At 32.8% G+C, this 23,662-nt stretch overlaps 1 protein-coding gene and 1 pseudogene across 1 annotated transcript; one reads left to right on the top strand and one right to left on the bottom strand.

Annotated features, from left to right (window-relative positions):
- Positions 1-511: 511 nt before the first annotated feature.
- Positions 512-6,821, top strand: LOC129944605 (uncharacterized). The gene is made up of 2 exons (XM_056054151.1): positions 512-1,630; positions 6,777-6,821. The coding sequence occupies exons 1-2, from the start codon at positions 512-514 to the stop codon at positions 6,819-6,821; spliced, it is 1,164 nt and encodes a 387-aa protein (XP_055910126.1).
- Positions 6,822-9,302: 2,481 nt separating this feature from the next.
- On the bottom strand, positions 9,303-9,925 carry LOC129954165 (viral IAP-associated factor homolog; annotated as a pseudogene).
- Between the last annotated feature and the right edge of the window lie 13,737 nt (positions 9,926-23,662).

The raw sequence follows: 23,662 nt of genomic DNA, 5'->3' as shown, positions 1-23,662 counted from the left end.
ATGTATCGACAAATTTTTAAAGCAACCCATCAAAGTCTTTAAACTGAAGACGGTCACTTTTGGCTCGGCTTGTGCGCCTTATTTGGCCATTCGTGTCCTACACAAAGCCTCTGATGATGAGTCTGAAAGGTATCCAAAGGGAGCTCTTTCGGTCAAAGGTGAGATGTACGACGATGATTTCATCAGTAGAGGAGATTCTATAGACGAAACTCGTATTAAACGCGAACAAACACGACATATTTTGGCGTCTGCAGGTCTCAAACTTCGGAAGTGGACGTCCAACCGCAAAGATCTTCTGCAAGACTTACCCAAAGAAGGTTGTGAGATAAGTTTTGAATCAAAATATCATGTCAAAATATTAGGCTTAAGATGGAATCCACAAGAAGACTCATTTTCCTTCAAAAACTTTCAACAGGAAACTGATGAATTGACAAAAAGGACAATGCTATCAGCAATTACAAAACTTTTTGATCCGCTCAGCTGAATTGCGCTATGTATCAAAGCCAAGATCATGATTCAAAAATTATGGTGCAGAGGAACCGATTGGGATGAACCCATTTCATCAGATCTCAAAGAAGAATGGCAAGTTTTTCAGAAAGAACTGCCTTTAATACAACACGTTAAAATCCCAAGATGGATAAATACACATAATACACGGCAATCGGTGGAATTGCACGGCTTTGGTGACGCGTCGGAGAAGGCTTATGGAGAAGTTGTCTTCATACGTGTCCTTGATAATGCCGAAAATAACCACATACATATTTTAATATCAAAAACAAAAGTGGCTCCATTGAAAACAGTCAGTCTACCACGACTAGAACTTTGTGAAGCTCTACTCTTGACATCACTGTTAAACTACACAAAAGAAGTTCTCGATGTCTCGAACGCAAAGGTATACGCATGGTCAGCCTCAATGATTACGTTGGCTTGGATTAAAGCACAACCTTTCAAATGGACAACGTTTGTCAGTAACAGGGTTGCTGAAATCCAACAATCAACAAACTGCGATATTTGGAAACACATTCCAACAGCCCATAAGCCAGCTGATTTAGCATATAGTGGCGTTTCACCTTCAGCATTAGGAACACAAGACCTTTGTTGGATAGGGCCCTTATTTTTGCGAGAAAAGTGGCAATTTGAAATACCCGTACAACCATCTACTCTCGACACCGAAAGTGAACGGAAAAGAAACAATGCAAAGATCATTAGAGCAATTGCATTCTGTTATCGCTATAAATGGAATTGCCTTGCAAAAAGACGGAAAACATTAAGGATTTCAGGAGAATTGAATCCGGATGAGCTACAAGTTGCAGCCTTATTAGTGCATAAAGCAGTACAAAGGCTCATGTTCACTGCAGAACTGAGTGAATTAGAGAATAAAAACACAATTCCCAAATTCTTGTTATCACTCAATGCCTTCATCGATAGTAATGGGTTACTTCGTGTGGGTGGCCGACTCGAGGACACACTACTTTCACATAACCAGCAACTTAAGATCATTCTGAAACCCAATTACCACTTCTCTGAGCTAGTAATGCGAGATGCACACAATAAGACCCTACACGGAGGAAATCAGCAAATTGCGGCCTTCATTCGTATGACTTACTGGATAACAAGACCTAAACAACACGTAAAAAAAACATATACATAATTGCTCAATATGTTTTAGATACAAAAAAAGGAGTCTACAACAACTCATGGGAAACCTGCCAGCACCACGAGTATAAATATCCAGACCATTCACCCATACTAGAGTTGATTACGCCTGTCCTATAGAAATTAAAACATGGAAAGGAAGAGGAGCTAAAACTTTCAAAGGAAACTTTGCCATTTTTATTTGCCTGTCTACCAAGGCAATCGACCTCGAAACAGTGTCAGACTTGACAACACCGGCATTCCTAACAGCGAAACAGTGTCAGACTTGACAACACCGGCAATCCTAACACCTTTTCGTCGCTTCACCTCACGCTGAGGCATTTGTGCCCAAATTTATAGCGACTGCGGCACGAACTTTGTGGGAGCTAGTCGCGAATTAGCTTGTATGCTAGAAAAAGCTAGACACGATTGGAAAGAAATCACAGGGACTCTATCTAATTCAGGAACAAACTGGAATTTTATTCCTCCAGCTTCCCCTCACTTTGGTAATCTTTGGGAAGCTGGTTTGAAATCAGTTAAACACCATCTAAAACGAACCACAAGAGATGAGAGGTTAACTTTCTAGGAACTCTACACACTTCTCACGCAGATCGAATTCCCTGTTTGAATTCCCGACCTCTATACCCTCTATCGAATAAAATCGATGATCTAGACTACTTAACATTAGGGCACTTCCTAATTGGTCAACCCTTGCTCACAATTCCTCAAAAGGGCAAAAGCGTAGAAAACATGAGCTACCTAGACAGATGGACAAAGACTTAAGCCCTCGTCAACGTATTCTGACAAAAATGGAACGGAGAATACCTGTCACGATTGCAACAACGACCAAAATGGACGAAAAAGGAAGCCGAACCTAAAGTTGGAAGCCTTGTTTTGGTCAAGGATGAAAGACTTAGCCAAAATCACCGACACACATCCGCACAGTCGCAACACTAAAAACTAAATCTGGAATTATGAACGGCCTATCAAGAAAATCTGTTACCTACCGTGTAACACCTCGACCGATAAAAACATCCTAATTTAAATAATAATAAAAAAAATAATTCCTACGGAAAATAATTGATTTCAAAATATATTAAAATCATCAAAAATAATAAAATACTCCACACAACACAACACCACATTTAAATCATTTACAGTCCACTCAATAAATCTAAAATAACATTCAAAACAATGCAAAGAATCCGTAAATTCAGAATTCGAAATAGAATGTTACAAAATCAAAATCTCAAAAAAAAGGACAAACTCAATATAAATTTTGTATATACACAATAAATTCAAATAAATAAATTTAAAAAAAATAATTTCATTTAATTACACCACACCATCGGCAAAACACAATCGCATCTATAGATCCAATAGTCGTCGTCTTTTCAGTTTTCATATTTCATATAAATATTTACACAACACAACTAAATTAAAATTTTTTTTTAATAATTTTCACAAAAGTTTAATTAATTAAATCAACAACATAACACAATGGACAATTATTTAAAACATTTTTTTACCACCAAAAATTATCGCACAACACTAAAACTTAATTAATTATTTTCTTATAATGTTTTTTTAAAATCAAATTGAATTCAAAAAGAATTTATTTATTTATTTATTTATTCATCTACAGATATAAGTCTTACAGATTACTGACAATTTTGATATAAAAATATAATTAAATACTTAAAGCTAATTTATAATATACTTTGCAATTGGATTTTAAATTCACATCTGTTTGTAGAAAGATCAAGTTCATTACATATAGTGTTGAAAAATTTTATGCATCTAGTAAATGGTTCGTTGCAACCATAATTACATCTATGTTTAGGATTGTTAAAGAAATGACGAAGACGCAATCTTCTTTCCGGAATATAGATTTCAAAATTATAAATGATTTGTGGGCATTTGATACGGTATGAAAATACGTCATGGACAAACAGCACACATTGAACAGAACGCCTTTTTTGTAAAGAATCAAGTCCAATCAAAGCACATCTTGACGGATATGAAGGAGTATCAATTCTCCATTTTAGTTGCCTAACAACAAATCTTGTGAAAGCCTTTTGAACTCTTTCAATACGAGTTATGCCAATGGAAGTAGAAGGACACCAAACAATTGAACAGTACTCAAGGATCGGACGAACTAGTGACATGTACACTGATTTCAGAGCATAAGGGTTAGAAAACTCGTTGCAGTTTCGCTTGACGAAACCAAGCATTGAATTAGCCCTTGCAATTACATAATCTATATGTAACGAAAAAGACAACTTCGGATCAAAAATGACTCCAAGATCACGAATCTCAGATTTGCGATCAAGAATCTGGTTGAACATATGGTAGTTGTGGATCATAGGAACTAAAATACGATGTGCCGTAAACACATTACACTTTGTGATATTTAATGGAAGGATATTCCTATCACACCAATCAGATAAAACATTTAAATCATTTTGAAGATTTTGCTGATCAATTCTATTTTTGATACATAGAAAAATTTTCATGTCATCAGCATACATCAAACAAGATGCATTTTTAAGAAGAGAGGGGATATCATTTACAAATATATTAAAAAGAAGTGGTCCCAAATGGCTACCTTGGGGAACTCCTGATGAAGCTTGTATGATATTAGAGAAGAATTTCCCCAATTTCACACATTGTGTTCTTTTATAAAGGTAGCTGGAAATCCATTTCAGAAGCAATCCGTGAATGCCGAAAGCTCGAAGTTTAACTAAAAGAATTTCATGAGAAATAGAATCAAATGCTTTTATAAAGTCTGTGTAGATAGTATCTACCTGATAACCAGATTCTAATGAATCGACGACATATTTACAATAAAGCATGAGATTTGTTGAAGTAGATTTGCCTGACATAAATCCATGTTGTTCAACGCAAATATGCTCTTTTATACTAAAATACAAACGATCTTTTACTATCAGCTCAAATAATTTAGGTATTGCAGAGAGCTTAGTTATAGCGCGGTAATTTGTTACAAGATTTTTCGGACCAGCTTTGTAAATAGGACTTATGTATGAGAACTTCCACTCATCAAGAAATACGCCAGTACAGAGAGATTTATTAAAAATTATTAGTAGTGGGAACACTAATGTGAATTGACATTGCTTCAGAACCAGAGATGGAATTCCATCTGGACCAGGATTTGAGCTAGATTTTAATTTTGAGATACCATTAAGAATGTCAGACTCAAAGAGATGAAGTTTTGAGACATTAGCATTGTTAATGCATACATTTTCTGTTTGACGAAGATTTAACTTGGTATGTTGAATATAAACCGACTTAAAAAATTTTGAGAAAAGTTCACATGAACTCTGTAAATCAGAAGAAATACTACCATCAAATTCCATATTTTCTTGAAGAGTTAAAGAACGTTTCTTTCCATTTAAGAAAGTCCAAAAGGCTTTGGAATCCGAAGAAATACGGGTTTGGATGTTCAATATGTATTGCTTGTGCAAATACTTGTTTAGAAAATCATATTCTTTACGAAATCGGCAGAAAAGCTTTCTGTCAGCTTCGGAATTTGATTTTCTAAATTTGTTAAAAGCTTTATTCTTAACATTTTTTAAATTAATTAATCGTTTATTAGACCAAGGTGTTTTAAATGATTTCAAACATTTCCTTTTTGGAATATATTGTCTTAAACCAACCGAAAAAATATCTATAAACTTTTCATAAGCACCTTGAAGTGATAAACCGGAAAGATCATGCATCCAGTCAATGGACTGAAGGTAATTGTTAAGTGCAACGAAATCTCCTTTGTTGAAATCAAAAAAATCATCATTAGACAAAAGTACAGAGTTTTTAACACAGTTTTCAAATTTTAAAATAGAACATATTGCAACATGATGAATTGAATTTTTTAAAAGTGGAAATTGCACTTGAATAATTTCAATATTAATATTATCTACAAAAACTAAATCTAACAATCTATTAAGTGAATTATAAATATGGTTAACTTGAGAAATATTTAAAGAATACATAGAATCAATAAAATTATATTCATAATCTTTTTTCATATTAAATGGAATAAGACACTTATCTTCATTTGAATAATTCCATATAATATCTCCTAAATTAAAATCCCCAACAATAAATGGGTATTGATTTTCCAATAAATTACCTACGATATTTTCTATGTTATAAATATGACTTTCATATATATCTGTTGTACTCTTCGGAGGTATATAACTTACAATAAATAAAATATCTTTACCAAAAAAGCTAACATTAATACATAATTGTTCAATATTTTCTCCAGTCTTACATAAAACAATACTTTTGCTTGGGTAAGTGGATTTAACTGCCACTAAAATTCCACCACCTCTTTTTAAAAATTCTGTATATGATCTATCTAAACGATAAATATTATAATTAGAGTGAAATATTTCAGAAGACGAATAACTCGCATTTAACCATGTCTCTGTAATAATAATTACATCATATTCATACATAGAGCTAGAAATATATAATTCATTAGTTTTAGTTCGAAGGCCACCAGCATTTTGGTAGTAAACATTAATAAGATCTAAGTTATTTGAAATGCTTAAGTTTGTAGAGTAGATTGATCCGGATGCATCTCCATTTGTTGTAATTTTTTGACTTTGAAGTTTTTTGGAAAGTTAATAAATTGCCTTACCAACACATTCTTCGGCCAGTTCAATGGATTTAGGGCAACATCAAATAAATGAACAGGAAATCCAATTTTAAATGTAACATACGCCAAATTATTTACATTCGTATCTTGTTTCACCAGCTTAAAACATTTTATTTCACCTTTATCGCAATTTATTTTTGCAGCCACATACTTCTTAATTGATTCTTCGCTAGTTAAAGCACTGAATTTTGAAATATGAATTCATACCGAATCTGATGTGACGTCATCAACGTTGGCTAAAATCGGCAGCCATTTGCAATTTTTGCAGCATAAAATAACTTACATTCTGGCACCGAAATCAAAATCGCAAAAAAAAAACGTTACCGAAACCGAACGTAAGCACACGCACATACACACACACGAGATAAGTAAAAAAAATGGGAGAGTAAAATTTTAATAATTAAAAAATTAAAATTAATAAAATTTATAAATGAAATTAATAAATATAATTCAGCAGCACCAACAGCAGCAGCAGCAACCACTAAACACAACACGCACTTAATCACTTTGATGTTATTATTATCAATAAAAAAATAGTAATAATTGGCAACCGCACTACCAATATATAATAATTTAATATAATTTTTAATAGATCCTCAAAAACATTCTCACTTTCACACGCCCGACACGAGAAATAAAAAAAAATAATAATAATTTAAATGCTAAAAATTACGCACAAAAAAAAATAGCGATCGACCGCGACCCGACATCAATGAAAATTGATTTACGTTTAAAGACGATCGTCAATAGACCACGGCGAATTCAATAACCTGCATTGGTAAAGAAGAAAACAACAACAAGAACATCATACAGTAACCTTAAATGGGCAACGGTTGTAAAAGCTCATTTAATGAAATCAATAAGGAAAAGAAAACTATGAGTTTTTTGTTGTTAACCTTGAACTTGTTTGTTTTGTTTTACGTTCCGTTAATAATTTTTTCTCTTTGCATGTTTTCACCAAAGAAAGTTAGCAATAATTTTGGAAGTATTTATGCAGCGAACAAAACATATGCCAGGGCCGGATCGGACACATACATCAAGGCGTCAATTTGCGAACATCGTTCACCGGGGCGGAAAATGTTTGTCATTATTATAAAGATGTATTTATATTATTTTAAAAGACAACTAAACACAAAATAAATTAAATATGTATAACACTATTGTGAACTAACGAGTATTAGCCCAATGTGACATTTCTTGTCAATCTAATGATTATTCTTAAAATAATAAAAGTTATTTTTTAACCTTCTTAAATAAAAAGAAAGTCATCACTCATTCTGATTTCTTATTATATTCAACACGACACCACTTTGTGAAATACCAACGAATTTTATTTGCGAATTAAGTAATTGTAACGAAGCATAAAAAAAGAAATTGCATTTTATATTTATTAATTGGAAATCTAAATAGAAAGTTTAACTGTTGAGAAGAAACAGCTTGGGTACAATGGTAAAAAGTGACAACTTTTTTTATAGAATGGAATTCAAAGTATTCTCAATCTTTAAAATGCAACGAATGGAATTGAGGAAAATGATCGAAACGCTGTGTTTGACATTGCATTTATGCTACCAATTTCATTTCAAATCAGACGATGATGAAAATTTGGATAAAGATCTTCTATTAGGAATGAGGATTTTGTAAGCGAGGAAGAAATTTCTTTATCAGTGATAAGAGCCTTAATATCTAAATGACTTACTAATATGACGTTAAACAGTTCTAATAATTTTCTGATACACAAACAAAAAAATCGATATATGGGAAGCGTTGGCTTACTAGGCTTGGGTAGTTCGTCAACGAACTAGTTCAGTAAACTAGTTCAGTTTACTGAACAATAGTTCAGCAGTTCACTTATATTTGACAGAAAATGTCAAGAAACTCGTATTTTTACACTCAAATATGTAAAATGTTATTTTTAATAAAATTAATATATTTACATTGCTTTCAAATTTTGTTTTATTAACTTGGAATAAATTGTTTTTAAATTTTTCTTGAAAACAATAATTTTTTTCAAATATTCTGTAAATTGAACAAAACTGAACGAACTAGTTCAATAACATGATTTGAACTACATTGATCAATCACTCAAGTGAACTTAATTGACCAACTCTAGCTTACACGATCAGTGTGTAACTGTGTATAAAATCAATATTCGAGGTGCGAATCACATGGTTTTTCGATTCTGCGACATAGTTCTGTGGGTCGAAAAAGGACGCTTTAAGAAGTTTCATACATATAATTAATAACCATATGTTCCCATTGTACCTGCTTTTGTACATGTTAAAAACCACACTACCTACTTAAAAAAAAAAACAACTAAAACAATATTTTTGTATTCCTTTGACACCATAATAAAGTTATGAGATCAACATTTTGAAATCTTAATTTTAAATGGCTTTGGTAGTAAGTTAAGATAACATTATTTTAAAGGTGGTTCCAAAATGTTTAATTTATTGTTTTAAAAGAGGCTGGTTCAAATTCGTTGGCTTAGGTTGTATATAATCTTTTTGTTAATTTAATTTCATTTCAAGAAGAACCTTTCTTTTAAAATTAATTTGAATTTCAGTAATGTTTCATTATTCCAAGTGTCGCAAACAATCTTTTTAAAGAAGACATTTTAATACAAGTTTTTTTTTATTTTTACCAAAAAATGTGAATGCGAAGTTCTTACTCACATTTCAAGGATTCCAGGAAGGTATAAACCATTCCTGTAGGTACACTATTGTTCCAAGGACACTACCAAGTGAGTTCGTATTTTCCTATCGAAAATGTTTAAAAATGCAAACATTGGAATTCAGTTGGTCGTGTCCTGCATTCACACTTTTTTGTAAAAAGCAAAAAAACTTTTAAGAACACGTTTGCATTCGGCTTTTAATTATTTGTGGAACCTATGGTTTCATTTTCTTTTTTGTTATTATTTGAATATATATTAAAATCCATTCAAACACAAAAATAAATATTAAAATATTTGTTCCTAATTGCGAAATCAATAGAAATCAACGGATTCCAGGTCGCTGAGCATTTTGTCACGAGTTTGTTGCTTCGAATATTCCTTGATTTCCGTTGGAATTGAACCACACTGACCGAACATGAATTCCAATTCATCGGTGGTCAATTTTTAACTACGAAGCTCCAAGGCATCAATGAATTACTTTCTCATTTGGCCTTCAAAATAGATAAATAATGTTGGCAGATGCTTCCCTGTTAAATTTGGGATGCAGGTGGTGGCTATCGACCGCAGGAACTGTTGCATATGGTGGTGTTAAGCGAACAGAGCGGCACAACATTTGTGTACAAATTCAACACAACCCAGATACCTTCTCCAGCTTTGGTCACTTCGCTGACATAATCTTGTTCGAAAATTTGACACACTGAACCGAAAAGAGCCTTGTCTGCGAATGCTCTCATCTATGCCATTCGTTTGTGATGATATTCCTCGCGTACAATTTCGTCTTGGGAGTCTTCAGATTCGTCCATGTTCATGTCTTCGATATTTGTCTGCTTCTCACCACCAGTTCGCTTCTCAATGGCATTCTCGAGCATGGGTGGAAAGATACCTTTTGCACGGAAGACATCATTCCATTCGGAATCTTCATTTAGATCCTGCATTTTTAAACAAATTAACAAAACAAGAAGTGCTTCATTTGACAGCTAAAATCAAATCTAAAATTCTCACCACAGCAATTTAATAAAAAAAACCTGTCAAAACAAGTTAATGCACCGCATCGGATTGTTGTTGGATTTCACATTTCAAAATGGACGTAATGTCAAAATTACAAATACAACAATGTTAACAAATGAGTGTTGGAGAGTAAAACGTACGAAAGATTCCGGTCTTTATATGGTGTGTCTATGTTTCACGGTCAAATATCTTCAATTTGGTCTATGATTTAACCATCAATCTTCTTACAAACAAACAACGCTTGCAGATTATTAAATTTTAGTATCACAATGCGTGCTCTGTTAAGGAAGTTCATCGCGCGATTTAATGTGTACGTAAATAAGCAGAATTGTCGATTTCGGAGAGAATATCAGCCAGAAGAAGAAAAAGTCAAAGTTTGGTGCAATTTATGGGCTGGTGGCATAATTGAACCGTACTTCTTCAAAGATGATGCGAATCGTAACATAACTGTGAATTATGAGCGCTACCGTTAGAAAATACCCAACTTTTTTTGCTCAAAATGCTAGAGCTTGACTTGCATGACGTGTGGTTTCAAAAAGACGGTACTACATGCCGCTTGTGGGTCTATGTTAAAGCTCATGTCTATACAGACAAGTCCGCTTCAATGAAAACATTGAACCATTTATTCGTGAGATACCGGACGAAATGTTAAAAAGAGTATGCCAAAATTGAACTAAGCTGATGGAATATTTGAGGCACAATGAAGGTCAACATTTGCATGAAATAATCTTCAAACATTAAATTATATCGATTTTTTATTTAACTTTCCCATAGCTTTTAAAAAATCGTATTTTAGATATGCATATGTGCTTATATCAGTGGAGAGGAGTAAAAAATTCAAATGGTATGAAGAAGTAAAATTTTTCACCAACAAATTAAATTTTAAAAGTTTACTAAAAATTCTTTTGCGCAATGCATGTTTTCTTACTAAGCCAAAAAGTCAAGTATGTCATACCTATACCTACCTTTCGTCATTGAATGTAATGCAATGATGATCTCATCGCATAAAAAAATGGTTTCGAAAAAAACTTATTTGAGCTGATGCATATGCAATGTCATTCTTTTTTTGCCAGCTGTGGCATTTTAGTAAAATTTAAATTATTTCTGCCAAAAATGTGCCTTGTGTCATAAGATCTAATATGCACGTAACCCTTGACCCGCTTTTTTAGTCCTGCATGCTAATTGAAGTAATAATCTTTTTTTTGTTGTTATTTTTTTTTTCATTGAATATTGAGAGAAAAAAGTTTTTCTTATAATATGAAAACACCTCAAGCAAACATAGAAGTTTACAGAAGCAAATTCAAAAAATTGTAAGACCCAAGAACATCGTCTTATTTTCTTAAATAAGGAAGCAATTACTGAACAAAGAAGTGTGAAGTGCAGTGATTAATGTAGACAGTTTTCTTTCTATTTAGGACAGCATATGTGGGTTTACCTTGTTGTTGCTTAAGTTTTGTGTTTTGTATGGAGTAAGTTCAAGAGCCAAAACGTGTGTAGAATAGCACTGAAAGTAGGGGAGTATTTGTTATTATAATGCATGTATTATTTACCGTTTACTTTTTAGTTTTGCTGTAAGGTTCAAGTTAACACAGCGCAGCTTACGTTAACCCGAAACATATGCCAATGACCTGCACATCCAATAATTTCCCACAGGTGACCAAATCTGCTTAGTTGCATTTAAACCGGATGCATTTCACGCGCGCATTGGACAACACGCCCAACTCCAATAATGGTGACGCATCTGGGAACCAGGGGTGGAATCGGCTAAGGTGATTGTTGATAAATGACAATCAAAATGATCGAATTTGATGTACATAAAGTGATAGTCAAATTGATACCTAAAAAGCTATCACAAAAAAATGTGACCGTCGTTTTCAAACAAATTTGTTTATTCCGAATAGAGCTACCAGACGCTTACACAAACGACTGGAAAATTATTTTCTTAGTTCACTTTGTTTCTTTTAAAAAACACATTCCTGTGACCTACAAAGCTTACGACATTCGAAAAAAAGGAAGAAAAGTTAGAATTTTATTCAAAATCAGCCAATTTGAAACTTTTACTTAGATATTTTTTAAGAATCAATTTAAAATTTCAGCAAGGCAACAACGAATTTTGACAATTTTAATCTTAAATTGTTCAATCGAATTGAATTGAGTTGAATCATCTTACACAGACGGAATGAAAATGATAGTCAATTTGAATATCAAAAAATTGATAGTCAAGAATCACCTTAGCCGATTCCACACCAGGGTTATGGTAGTTTTATGAATTAGTTTTATGTATGGCTTTGATTCAATTCAGTTAGTCTTAATTCGGATCTGATAGAGAACAGTCAAATAAAATTAGCTCATTAAAATATAACGCTTGTTTCATCTAATCAGTAAGTCGGACGGTTGGGCTGATCCCTCAGGGGTCAGCGTTCGTTTTTTTTTAGAATTTTCCTTCAGGGAATCATTAACTTTCTTTGTGCTGGATGTTGTTGCATTAATAATTCATATTGCTGATGATGGATTTGTGAAATTCCCTATTGATAATACCCGTGAGACAATTATGGATGGTACGCTTGACTTGAAGTTCCAAAAGTTGTGAGTGTCCCCCCCTTGCATTGGACTGTTGTGCTGGTGGGTGGAATTGTTGGTGTGGTTGACATGTTGGGGGTGTTTGTGTTACATGTTACAAATTGCATTCGCGATTAATTAATTATACAAAAGACGACGATAATAAAAAATTAAAGAAAAACGACGACGACGACCAAAGTAAACAAACAAAAACTGAGTCTGATTTTAATTCTTGACTTGTCAAAATGACATAAACGAGATCAAGTGTTACGATATTGCGAGTCAGTAATGTGGTTAGTATTTGAGATAAGGATAGGTTCGTAGAATAGGAATGGGGACACTGAAAACTGATGAGAAATCTCAATGGGATAACTGAGTGATAGGTATTTCTGTAGGGAGAATGGATATTAATTGTTATAAATGTATACAGAGAACATTTTTTTAGCTGTTTGGCTGAATTTGTTTGCTAATTGAGCACAAAATGTTGATAATAAAGTATTAGCCGAAAGACATACACTATTAGATGAGTTTTTACTCTCCGCTTAAAAACGTTCTTAAATGTTTTATAAAGGAGGCTAACAAAATTTAAACAACATAAAGTTTACGGATATATTAACCTCACCTTTACACATTTTAGTTGCTAAAATCATAACTTTAGTTATCAAATTATTTTAGAACACTGTTGTCCAGCTAAGTATGGTCTAACTATTTAAAGTGTATGACTCCCTACATATGAAAGCATTCCCAGATTCTAAAAGCTTCCTAAATATGCCATATTTAAGAGCTAAAACACAATAGTTTAGAGTTTTTTGCTGCATTTCACGCAGAAACGTAAGAAACTGTTTTGAAACGTAGCTTTATTCCAAAAATAAAATACACGTCTCTTGTTTCCATTTTTATTTATGCTAAGAACGCTAAAAAAATTCAAAAATCCAGAAAGTGAGACAGGTTCTCATATGAAGAAATGTCGGGCTTTTTTGACGAAGTTTTTCGAACTCTATTTTCGGGAGTCTATTATTACTATCGCTATCAGTCTGCTTACTCGTATTTTGATCTTAAAGGAGTCAACAAAACTTAAACATTTTAGAGACGTAGTGAATATGCTCTAGAGATTAGACGTTCCGAGAGTTTCGTGCGGCAAAATATTCATTATTATATTGTTTTAAATACCCAATAAAATTCTAAGTGTGGGAAAATATCGAAAGTGACGTGCGAGCAAACCAAAAACAATCTCAAGTTATAAATAATAAGTTTAAGCTCAAAAACAATAAAATAAAGATTATTTTTGTTCCTCTCACAATTTTAACATTTTTTTCCTAAAAAATCAAAAGTGTCGTTAGTTTGGATTTCTGTGCGTGTGAGAATGGCAGGTAAAACACGACTTGGAAAAGGAACCAAAATCTCTGAGAATCCAGACACTCCAATTCCATCTAGCTCTAAAAACTCAGAGAAACTGGTAAATACTCCCAAGCATACCACTCCAATCGTACCAGCCCCTTTGAACACGGAGAGCAAATTAACACAAAAAAAATCAACAATAATTACACCATCCTCAACCGACATTGACATCTTAATGAAAAATCTGAGTGAAGATATTGTTTCTAAAATCACAAAACAGATAAATGATCTTCGAGCTGAATTCATCTTACGTTTCGAACAAATAGAAAACAAACTTTTTTCTCACGTCAAAGAAGCCGAACAATCCATGAAATCACTCCAAGAAAAGGTTGCAAAAATGGAATCCCATCATGCCGACACTGACCACCTTTTGAGAGAAGTAGGTGATCTACAGAAAAGATGTGATACATCTGAAATTAGAAAACGAAAACATTATTTCTATTGTCAACAAAATTTGTAACACCATCAACTGCGCGCCTCCCACACTGAATGCTGCTTTCCGATCGAAAGGTAGATACAGAAACAATAGACATGAACTCCCCACACCGATAATACTTAAATTCAGCTCACCTAACGAGAGAAATTCAGTATTAAAATCTGTTGCTCTTTTTCATAAAACTAACAAGAGATTAATGCAACTGGAAGACATCGGTTTTAAGACGGAAGGGAATGCCAAACACAGCATCTCCTTGCACGGGAGCTTAACGCCAAAAAATCGTTCTCCGCTACATCAAGCCATGCGTCTGAAAAGAAGTGGTGCTCTTTTCAATGCATACACAAGATCTGGTTCAGTTTTCATTAAGTAGAATCAATTCTCATACAAAACGATGCTATGTTGAATTCCATCGCTGCCGCTACGATACCCGAAGACGAAAGCAGAGAAAACAACAACAGCACAACAACATGACCCAGAGTAGTAAAATTTATTTTATTTTAATTTTATATCATAGACAAACCATATAAAGACCGGAAACAAATCTGTCATTCTGGTTTGCCTACAAGCTGAAACGTCTACTTACACGCACCCTTAGGTCTAACATCAATTCACCGCTGCTAACATCAATTCACCACCCTCTAAAGTCAATTCACCACGAAAATAAGGAATAGTGCTGAGAAATTCCTTAGGGGTGGCACCTAGTGGCTACGGCGACATTAGCTATTGCATTTTTTGGGAAGAGTACGATAGCTCAGGCGACAAAGTTTGATGACGGATTTGTATAGAACAGTTAAAAACAAGTATTTTTTACTACGGGAGCGGGTCTGTTTCCCCCCATTTAGGAGGTAGGGACATTTTAAAAAAATATGTAAGTTAAATGGAAACAAAATAATGGTAATACTTACAACTAAGTTTTATAAATTTTTCAAAGCCAACTCTTTTGTCTATTAGCTTTTTTTGAAATCAAGTCAAAACTATGCAAATTAGAATAGTTCCTTGAGATATTACATTTTTAAATAAATATTTATTAATCGAAACATCTCAGATGCCAACTTAAGACTAAAATCGAAAAACATTTTTGCTGTTAACTGTCGTTAAATATTGTTTAAGAAAGACCTTATGATTTCTTATACATGAATCACTTATTAAGAAAACAACATGTTCCTACGCGATTCTATTGAAATGTAACATAATATTTAATATTGTATTTTATGATCGAGAGGATCGTGCTTAATGCTTATTATTATATTTTGGTTCATATTTTCTAATTAATAATGGAATAGATGTGTTAATTTGCATAGTTTTTGAAAAAAATTGTTTTAAGCTCAAAATTTGGCCAAAAAAGGTAAAAAAAAGTTTCTAAGTGTAATTTTTAATACTTAAATTATCTATTATTGTTTTTTAGAATTCATTGTTCATATATATTTTTGATCAAAAACTGAAAACCAGATGATTTTATGTCTTCTTGTTCTTGAGAAAATTACCAAAAAAATATATTTCAATTGAATTATTGTTTCCTTCCTTGAGTATTTACATACGTAGTCTTATTTTGATAGGAATAATCGAATATTTATTAAAGTATACCCAAGATAAATAATTTTTTTTTAAATAGAGCTTATTTAAATGCTAAAGAAACTTTTGTAAGAAGAAGTGGCAAGAAATTGTTAATTTTTTATATATTTAAATACTATATTTAAAAGTGTGTACTACGTATAATACACTTTTCAATTCATTTGTTGTATTATGTAAAGAAAACCTGAAATATATTAGCGAAAATGTAAAACATTATTTTTTTTTAATTTTGAATCTAATATAGAGTTCTGATTGAGATAAAATTAAACGTTCCAAAAATTATATTTTTGAATGTTATAATAATTCTTTTTTTATCGAATTTAGAAACGATGACTATTTCATAAAAGAATTTTGATAATTACAAAACAGTGACCAAGTTTTAACAATTTCAATATAAGTTTAGTTTTTCAAATAAAAATAAATAATAAAAGTGTGACATCACCTCAACATCACACATAACTTAAATGTTTATTTCTTCGAGGTGAGTTTGAAAACGTCAACAAAAATTCCAATGTTCGCATTTTTAAACTTTTTCAATAGGAAAATACGAACATTGGAACTCACTCGGATGTGCTTTTTTAAGTTGTTTTGTTTTTTACTAAAAAGTGTGAACGCAAAGTTCCTACTCACACTTCAAGGATTCCAGGAAGGTATAAACCATTCCTGTAGGTACATTATTGTACCAAGGACACGACCGATTGAGTTCCAATGTTCGTATTTTCCTATCGAAAATGTTTAAAAATGCAAACATTGGAACTCATTCGGTCGTGTCCTTGGTACAATAATGTACCTACAGGAATGGTTTATACCTTCCTGGAATCCTTGAAGTGTGAGTAGGAACTTTGCGTTCACACTTTTTAGTAAAAAACAAAACAACTTAAAAAAGCACCTCCGAGTGAGTTCCAATGTTCGTATTTTCCTATCGAAAATGTTTAAAAATGCAAACATTGGAACTCATTCGGTCGTGTCCTTGGTACAATAATGTACCTACAGGAATGGTTTATACCTTCCTGGAATCGTTGAAGTGTGAGTAAGAACAATGCATTCACACTTTTTTGTAAAAATCTAAAAAACTTTTAAGAACATGACCAAGTGAGTTCCAATGTTCGTATTTTGCGGCATTTTAGTAAACAAAACAATTCGTCGTAGAAGTCAAATTCTCACCACAGCTATTTTAATAAAAAAAAACATCTGTCAAAACAAGTAATTACACCGCATCGAATTGTTGTTGCATTTCAAATTTCAAAATGGACGTGATGACAAATTACAAATACAACAATGTAAACAAATGGGTGTTGGAGGGTAAAACGTACGAAAGATTCCGGTCTTTATATGCTGTGTCTATGTTTTATATTATTATTTTCGTTTATATACCATTCTATCTTTTCTTTTATCTGTCTTATTTTTTTTGTCTCTTCCATTTTCTTATCTTTTTTCAATTACTTAAAATTTATTGTCTGTAGATATTTATGTAAAAGGAGTTGTTTTGATACGCTTAATACTATGAGTATGTTGCTAAGGTATCGCTGTAAAACTGCTCAAAACAGAGTTGAGTGAGTTGATGGTGGCTTCCACTGGTAGCAGCAGTGACGGTATACTTCGAACAATGGTAAATATTTTTAGCCGTCGCGTTGAAGGGTTTAAATTAAGTCATATTAATGCTCAAAGTTTGATGCTGAAGATCGACGAGTTTAGATATTTGTTTGAAAATTCTGGAATTGACGCGGTTTGTGTTTCGGAAACATGGTTCTCGAAAGATATAAGTGACGCTTCATATTCTGTCAAGGGTTATAATCTGTTTCGCTCAGATAGGATTGACCGAGGGGGTGGAGTTGCGATTTATGTTTTCTTGCCATTGGATTCTCTATGCGAATACCTTTTTATAGATATAATAGGGGAAGTCAATAACCTTCTACCAGGCACTATTTATAGGCCGAATAGAAATGTAGATTTAGAACCTATATACCATCTTATGGACCAAATAACAATAAGTTCCACAAATATTATTATATGCGTGGACTTTAATAGCAACTTATTAGTCGATAACAGTTTAAGTAAAAATATGAAATCTTTTGATATGCATTCTGTTAATTTTTCTGTACCAACACACTTTACTAAGACTTCAAGTACTTTATTGGACCTCTTTTTTGTAACTGAGAAAGATAGGGTTGTTTTTTATAATCAACTCTCAGCTCCAGTTTTTCCAAACACGACCTGATTTTTCTGACTTATGACTTCTGTACTAAAACTACTTCCGACAATAATATCATAAAATATAGGGACTATAAAAACGTTTACATGTCAGCACTTCAAGAACATATTCGTTCAATTTTTTGGGATAATATTTATCTTCTGCCTTCGCCAGATGACCAAGTGGAATTTCTAAATGAAAACTTAAGAACGCTGTTTAACTGCCACGTGCCTTTGAAAACAAAAAAGTTTAAATGTGAATCGAAGCCCTGGCTTAGTGAAAGAATCAAACAATTAATGGACCAACGAGATCGAACTTATAGAAGCTGGATAGTTTTCCGGGTGGAAGAACTTCAGAGAGCTTATAAGACCCTTCGTAATAAAGTTGTCCTAGAAATTAGAAATGCCAAAGAACAATTTTTCTCTAGCCGACTAAACGCTAATGATGATGGTCGAAAACTGTGGGAAAACCTTCGAAAGCTTGGAATTGGTAAACAACGACAAAACAATCTACATAATATTGATAAAAACGAACTCAATCGTAAATTTTTATCTACTCCAAACAATGTAATTTCAACTCAACTATCTACTGATTCAACATTTCCTTTGATAGACCCTGCATTAAGCTTTTCAGGAGTGAGCAATCTAGATGTTGTGGAAAGTTTTCTGTCCATAAAATCCACTGCTGAAGGAATTGATGAATTAAATCCTGTATTTTTGAAATCAATTTTGCCAATGCTTTTACCCTATATTACCCATATTATCAACACAGTTCTTACAACAGGAATTTTTCCTCAGAAATGGAAGATGGGTAAAATAATTCCTATTCCCAAAAACTCACTTTGTGAGAACTTTAGACCAATTTCCATTCTTCCATTTTTGTCTAAAGTTTTTGAACGCATTATGCAAAAACAACTGAACGGCTATATAACCCGCAACAATTATTTGGTACCAATTCAGTCAGGCTTTCGCGCTCAACACAGCTGCACAACTGCACTTCTTAAAGTCATTGAAGGCATAAGGACCGAATTGGATAAGGATAAGGATAAGGTAACGTTTTTAGTTCTTCTCGAAAGCTTTTGACATGGTGAACCATACAGTGCTGATGAATAAGCTGCGTTGGGAGTTTAACGTATCTTCAGATGCAATAAAATTACTTTTTTCTTATCTTAGCAACAGAAAACAAGCTGTTTATTTGAATGATAGTCTGTCTGAGTACCTACCTTTACTTAAAGGTGTTCCCCAAGGTTCTATTTTATCACCCCTGCTATTCTCGCTGTATATAAACGAAATCGCTTCTCTTATTCCCGACGCTTCAAAGCACTTTTATGCAGATGACATACAAATCTATAGAAGTTGTTCACTAGGCCTTATCGAAAACTGTGCTTTTGATATCAATCAGGATCTCGAGCGGATCTCAAATTGGGCAGCTAATAACGGTTTGTCTCTAAACCCAAACAAATGCAAATGCCTTGTAATATCCAAAAAAGAACTTGATTTGTCATATTTTCCCTCAATCATGCTAAATGGTACTATATTAGAATTTGTAAACACTTCTAGGAACCTTGGTGTGGTTTTTAATAGGACTCTTACATGGAATGACCATATAAACTCATTAGTAGGAAAAGCATAATATGGCACTTTAAGAACATTATGGACTGCTCAAGGCTTTACACCGATTAAAACACGAACTCTACTTGCTAAGTCTTTGGTTTTACCAATCTTAACCTACGGATGTGAAATCTATCACAATTGTGATTTCTATAGCAAAAACAAATTAAAAGTAGCCTTTAATAGTGTAATACGATATATTTATGGATTAAAAAGATATGACCATGTTTCCCATCTGAGACGAAGGTTTTTAAAAATGTCTTTCGATAACTTTATCAAATTCCGAACATTGATTCTACTTTTCAAAATTATAACTACGCGAAAACCAACATATCTTTATGAACAACTTCGGTTTTCAGTATCAAACAGATCAACTTATTTAATACATCGTCGTTTTACGTGTCTTACATCTGAGAGACAATTTTTCATCAATGCATGCCGCCTTTGGAACTCACTCCCACCTTACTTGCGAGAACTTAGTGACATACAAAATTTTCAAAAAAGTTTACATGATTTTTTTTCTAATCAAAACGACTAGCTTATCTTTTACAGACATCTCACTTCTAATTCTCTATTTCTTTCTTTTTTTTGTCCTTATTTTTTTTCTATTTCTTCTACTTTTTAATATTATTACCAAAAGTAAAAATACTATAAAGTTTTTTGCCTAAATTTTTTTTTTCTTTTGTTCGTAGATGTACACGTCATTATTTATTTTTATTATACTTTTCTTCTTTGGCTATTTAAAATCACTTTTATATTATATACAATTGTAACTTATTATTTAAAATGTTATCATATATTATTTATTCATAAACTTTCACTACCTTATAAGATTCATCTTAATGTGTTAGTAACAATTACCAAAAAACTAAACTAAAACTAAACTAAATGTTTGGTTTTTGAATTTAAGTAAATAGGTGCTTTTGAGTTCCTACATATTTTTTCTAAAAAATTAAATTAAAACAAATTAAGATAAACAAATAAGTTGGGAAGAAACGTTTGTGTGGCACTCACAAATTACATGTTTCAGAATCCCTTTTCACTTCAAATCTCAAGAGGTTCAAAGCTTGTACATCAATAGATATGACACGTTTATTATGTTTTTCAATTAGCCATTAGATAACAAAATTGTCACCTTTGCTGTTTTTGGGACATTTATATTATTGAAATTCGTGTTTAAATATTAGTTCTAAAGCATCTAAAGCAAATTCACTTCAAGAAGTAGATTTATTTAATTTTTTAAAATCTTTTAAGATCTTTGGTATTATACAAAAAACCAATTTTTAAATAAATAAAATGCACGACTGGTTCGCTAGAACTTGCTAATTTCTTCCAAAAAGTCTTTTTAAAAATATTTCCTATTTCCTGCGAAATAAGTTTTTCTCAAAAATTTAAATGCCATTTTATTTAAAAAAAAAATTGATTAACTAATTTTTTCGAAAATGATTTTAAATTTCAAATTTCAATCACTAAATAAAGAGCTTATAAATATATGTAAATTTTACATTTTAATTTCGTCAAACAAAATTAATATTTTTCTTAATAAAAAAATACATTTTTGATCATAAAAATCATCATCAATTCGATCATTTGATCATCAAAAAGAGTTTGCACAGAAAGTGAAGATTATTGAAATAGAAAAATCACATGTTCTAACAAAAAAAATTTGTATGGGGACTGCTGTTATTTTTCGTATTAATAAAATAAAAAAAAAATACCTACGCTAATCGGCTGAAAACCTTAATTTCAATCAACACAATTGTTTAGACAGTAGGAGCCAGGAAAACAGACAGACGGACGCAATCGTGGTACCCACTTTTTCGACGTAATGTCATATTTGATTAAAAGCTCTAGTTCAAAATTGTTTACTAATGCAAAACATACCATATAGTTAATATATGTCGCAAGTAAAATTCACTTCAATGATCACTTTTTATGTGTGTCAAAAAAATTGAATAATAAAATTGAAGGCTAGTTTAAGGAATTTAAAGGCAACTTAATATAAAATTGATGATGTCTTATTCGAGGTTTCTTCTTAAGAGCCTGAATATTTGCTGTTTTTTCTTAGAAACAATTTTGATGAAAATAATTTAAAGTATTACTAAAGTTTTTTTCAAATTCTAAATTGAGTGAAAACAAACATTTTAGTTGTTTTTGACAGCAAAGCACTTTTTTGTGAATGTCGTTAAATTACTAATAAATCTATCAAAAGGTTTTTATTTTTAGTTCTTTGTTTTAATAGACAAAAAACCTAGAAACATAGACCAGAAAACAGCAAGAAGCAAAACGGTTGCAGAGCAGCAGAACGAAGCAAACTAGTAGCCGTGGGTAAATGTAAAAGTGGTGTTAAAGGCAGGAAGTTCGAATACGGTCCTTTGAAATCAAATGTTTTTATTTGGTTTTTTTATCATTTTTTTTATAATTTAATTTGTAAATTTGTACCTCGAAGTGGTGACAGTGGCGGTCGAGATCAAAATTTCAACAATTTTGAATTGAAAACTTATTGGAAACTTATAAACTTAAAAATCAGATGTCTTTTCAGTTAATTACAAGAACCTTTCATTAGATAAAAGTGTTGTTATCTGTAACGCTTTCGCAATCAATTTCTCTTAAGTAGTTGATGAAGTATATACATTTATGTGGGGTTCAAGCTCCTATTATCTAGGGGTTTCTTTATTTACTTAGATAAAATATTAATTTATATTTAATAAAACAACAAACAACAGAGCAAAACTTTTACACGTCTTATCCTCTTGGCGGATGGATTTCGAATGAATGACGACTCTTTCTGATCTCTCCTGCTGACACTATAATAAGGAAGGGATAGAAATAGAAGGGACGCTAGTTCTATTTTGTTATGTCTGTCCGTTCTGTCTCGTTCGTCTGTTGGCGTAGGGTGATGTGCCAAGGTTTGGCCAATCCCACATCCGGCTGTCCTGACTTATTCATCCGCCCCGGATGAACCACTCCATTGCTTCATGAATTCCGCCACTGTAGTTGTCCTAATTGGCCCTTCTCGGTTCCCGACCTTCTCGACATCATGACGTCCATGTTTTAACATTTTCATGATCTTATATGGTCCCAAAAACTTCGGCCTTAGCTTCATGCTTGTACCAAACTGAGTACGTTTGATGGCTACTAAGTCACCTAACTTATATTGAGGCGCAACAACTCGTTTATTGTCGTATGACCTCCGGTTCTCCTTCAGAATAGCCTCTATGTTTTGCCTCGCTGTCTCCCTCACTTCATCACGCTCGGTGTCCAACTCTATCATGACCTCATCTTCTAAAATTGTCCTTAAAATTGAATAGTCCGGAATCCTCATTTCCAACCCTGTCAGTATCCTAAACGGACTGACTTTGGTATTTCTCGGCGGTGTATTATTCAACACTTGTTGTACCTTATCAACGTATTTATACCAATTGCTAGGACTATCGACACATGCTTTGGCTAACATCGAGACGACAATCTTATGGACGCGTTCCACTTGTCCATTCCCTCTCGGAACTCCAGTCGCTATTAGTAAATGCTGTACACCTTGACTCATGCAATACTCTTGGAATGCTGTTGAGGTAAAAGCAATACCTCTGTCCGAGATTATTCTCCTTGGGTTTCCGAAGACTGTTGACTGTTTCTGTAGTCTGTCAATCACCTCAACTGAACCTGTACTTTTCACTGGATAAAGCGAAGTGAATTTCGAGAACGCATCTACGACTACAAGCAAATGATTGTATTGCTTGTGGGTTGCTTCCATAGGGCCAACATGATCCATATGGTACGTCCCTAAGGGAGAGTGTTCCTTATTGATTGGTGTCAATAAACCCTCTTTCTTCCCCGTTTTCGCCTCTATCACGATGCACTTCAAGCAACTTCTTACTACCTCACCTGTTTTCTTTGC

Source organism: Eupeodes corollae, chromosome 1 (assembly GCF_945859685.1).
Source record: "Eupeodes corollae chromosome 1, idEupCoro1.1, whole genome shotgun sequence".
Classification (NCBI taxonomy): Eukaryota; Metazoa; Arthropoda; class Insecta; order Diptera; family Syrphidae; genus Eupeodes; species Eupeodes corollae.
Note: the sequence above shows the minus strand (reverse complement) of the source record. Positions and strands in the feature narration are given on the sequence as shown.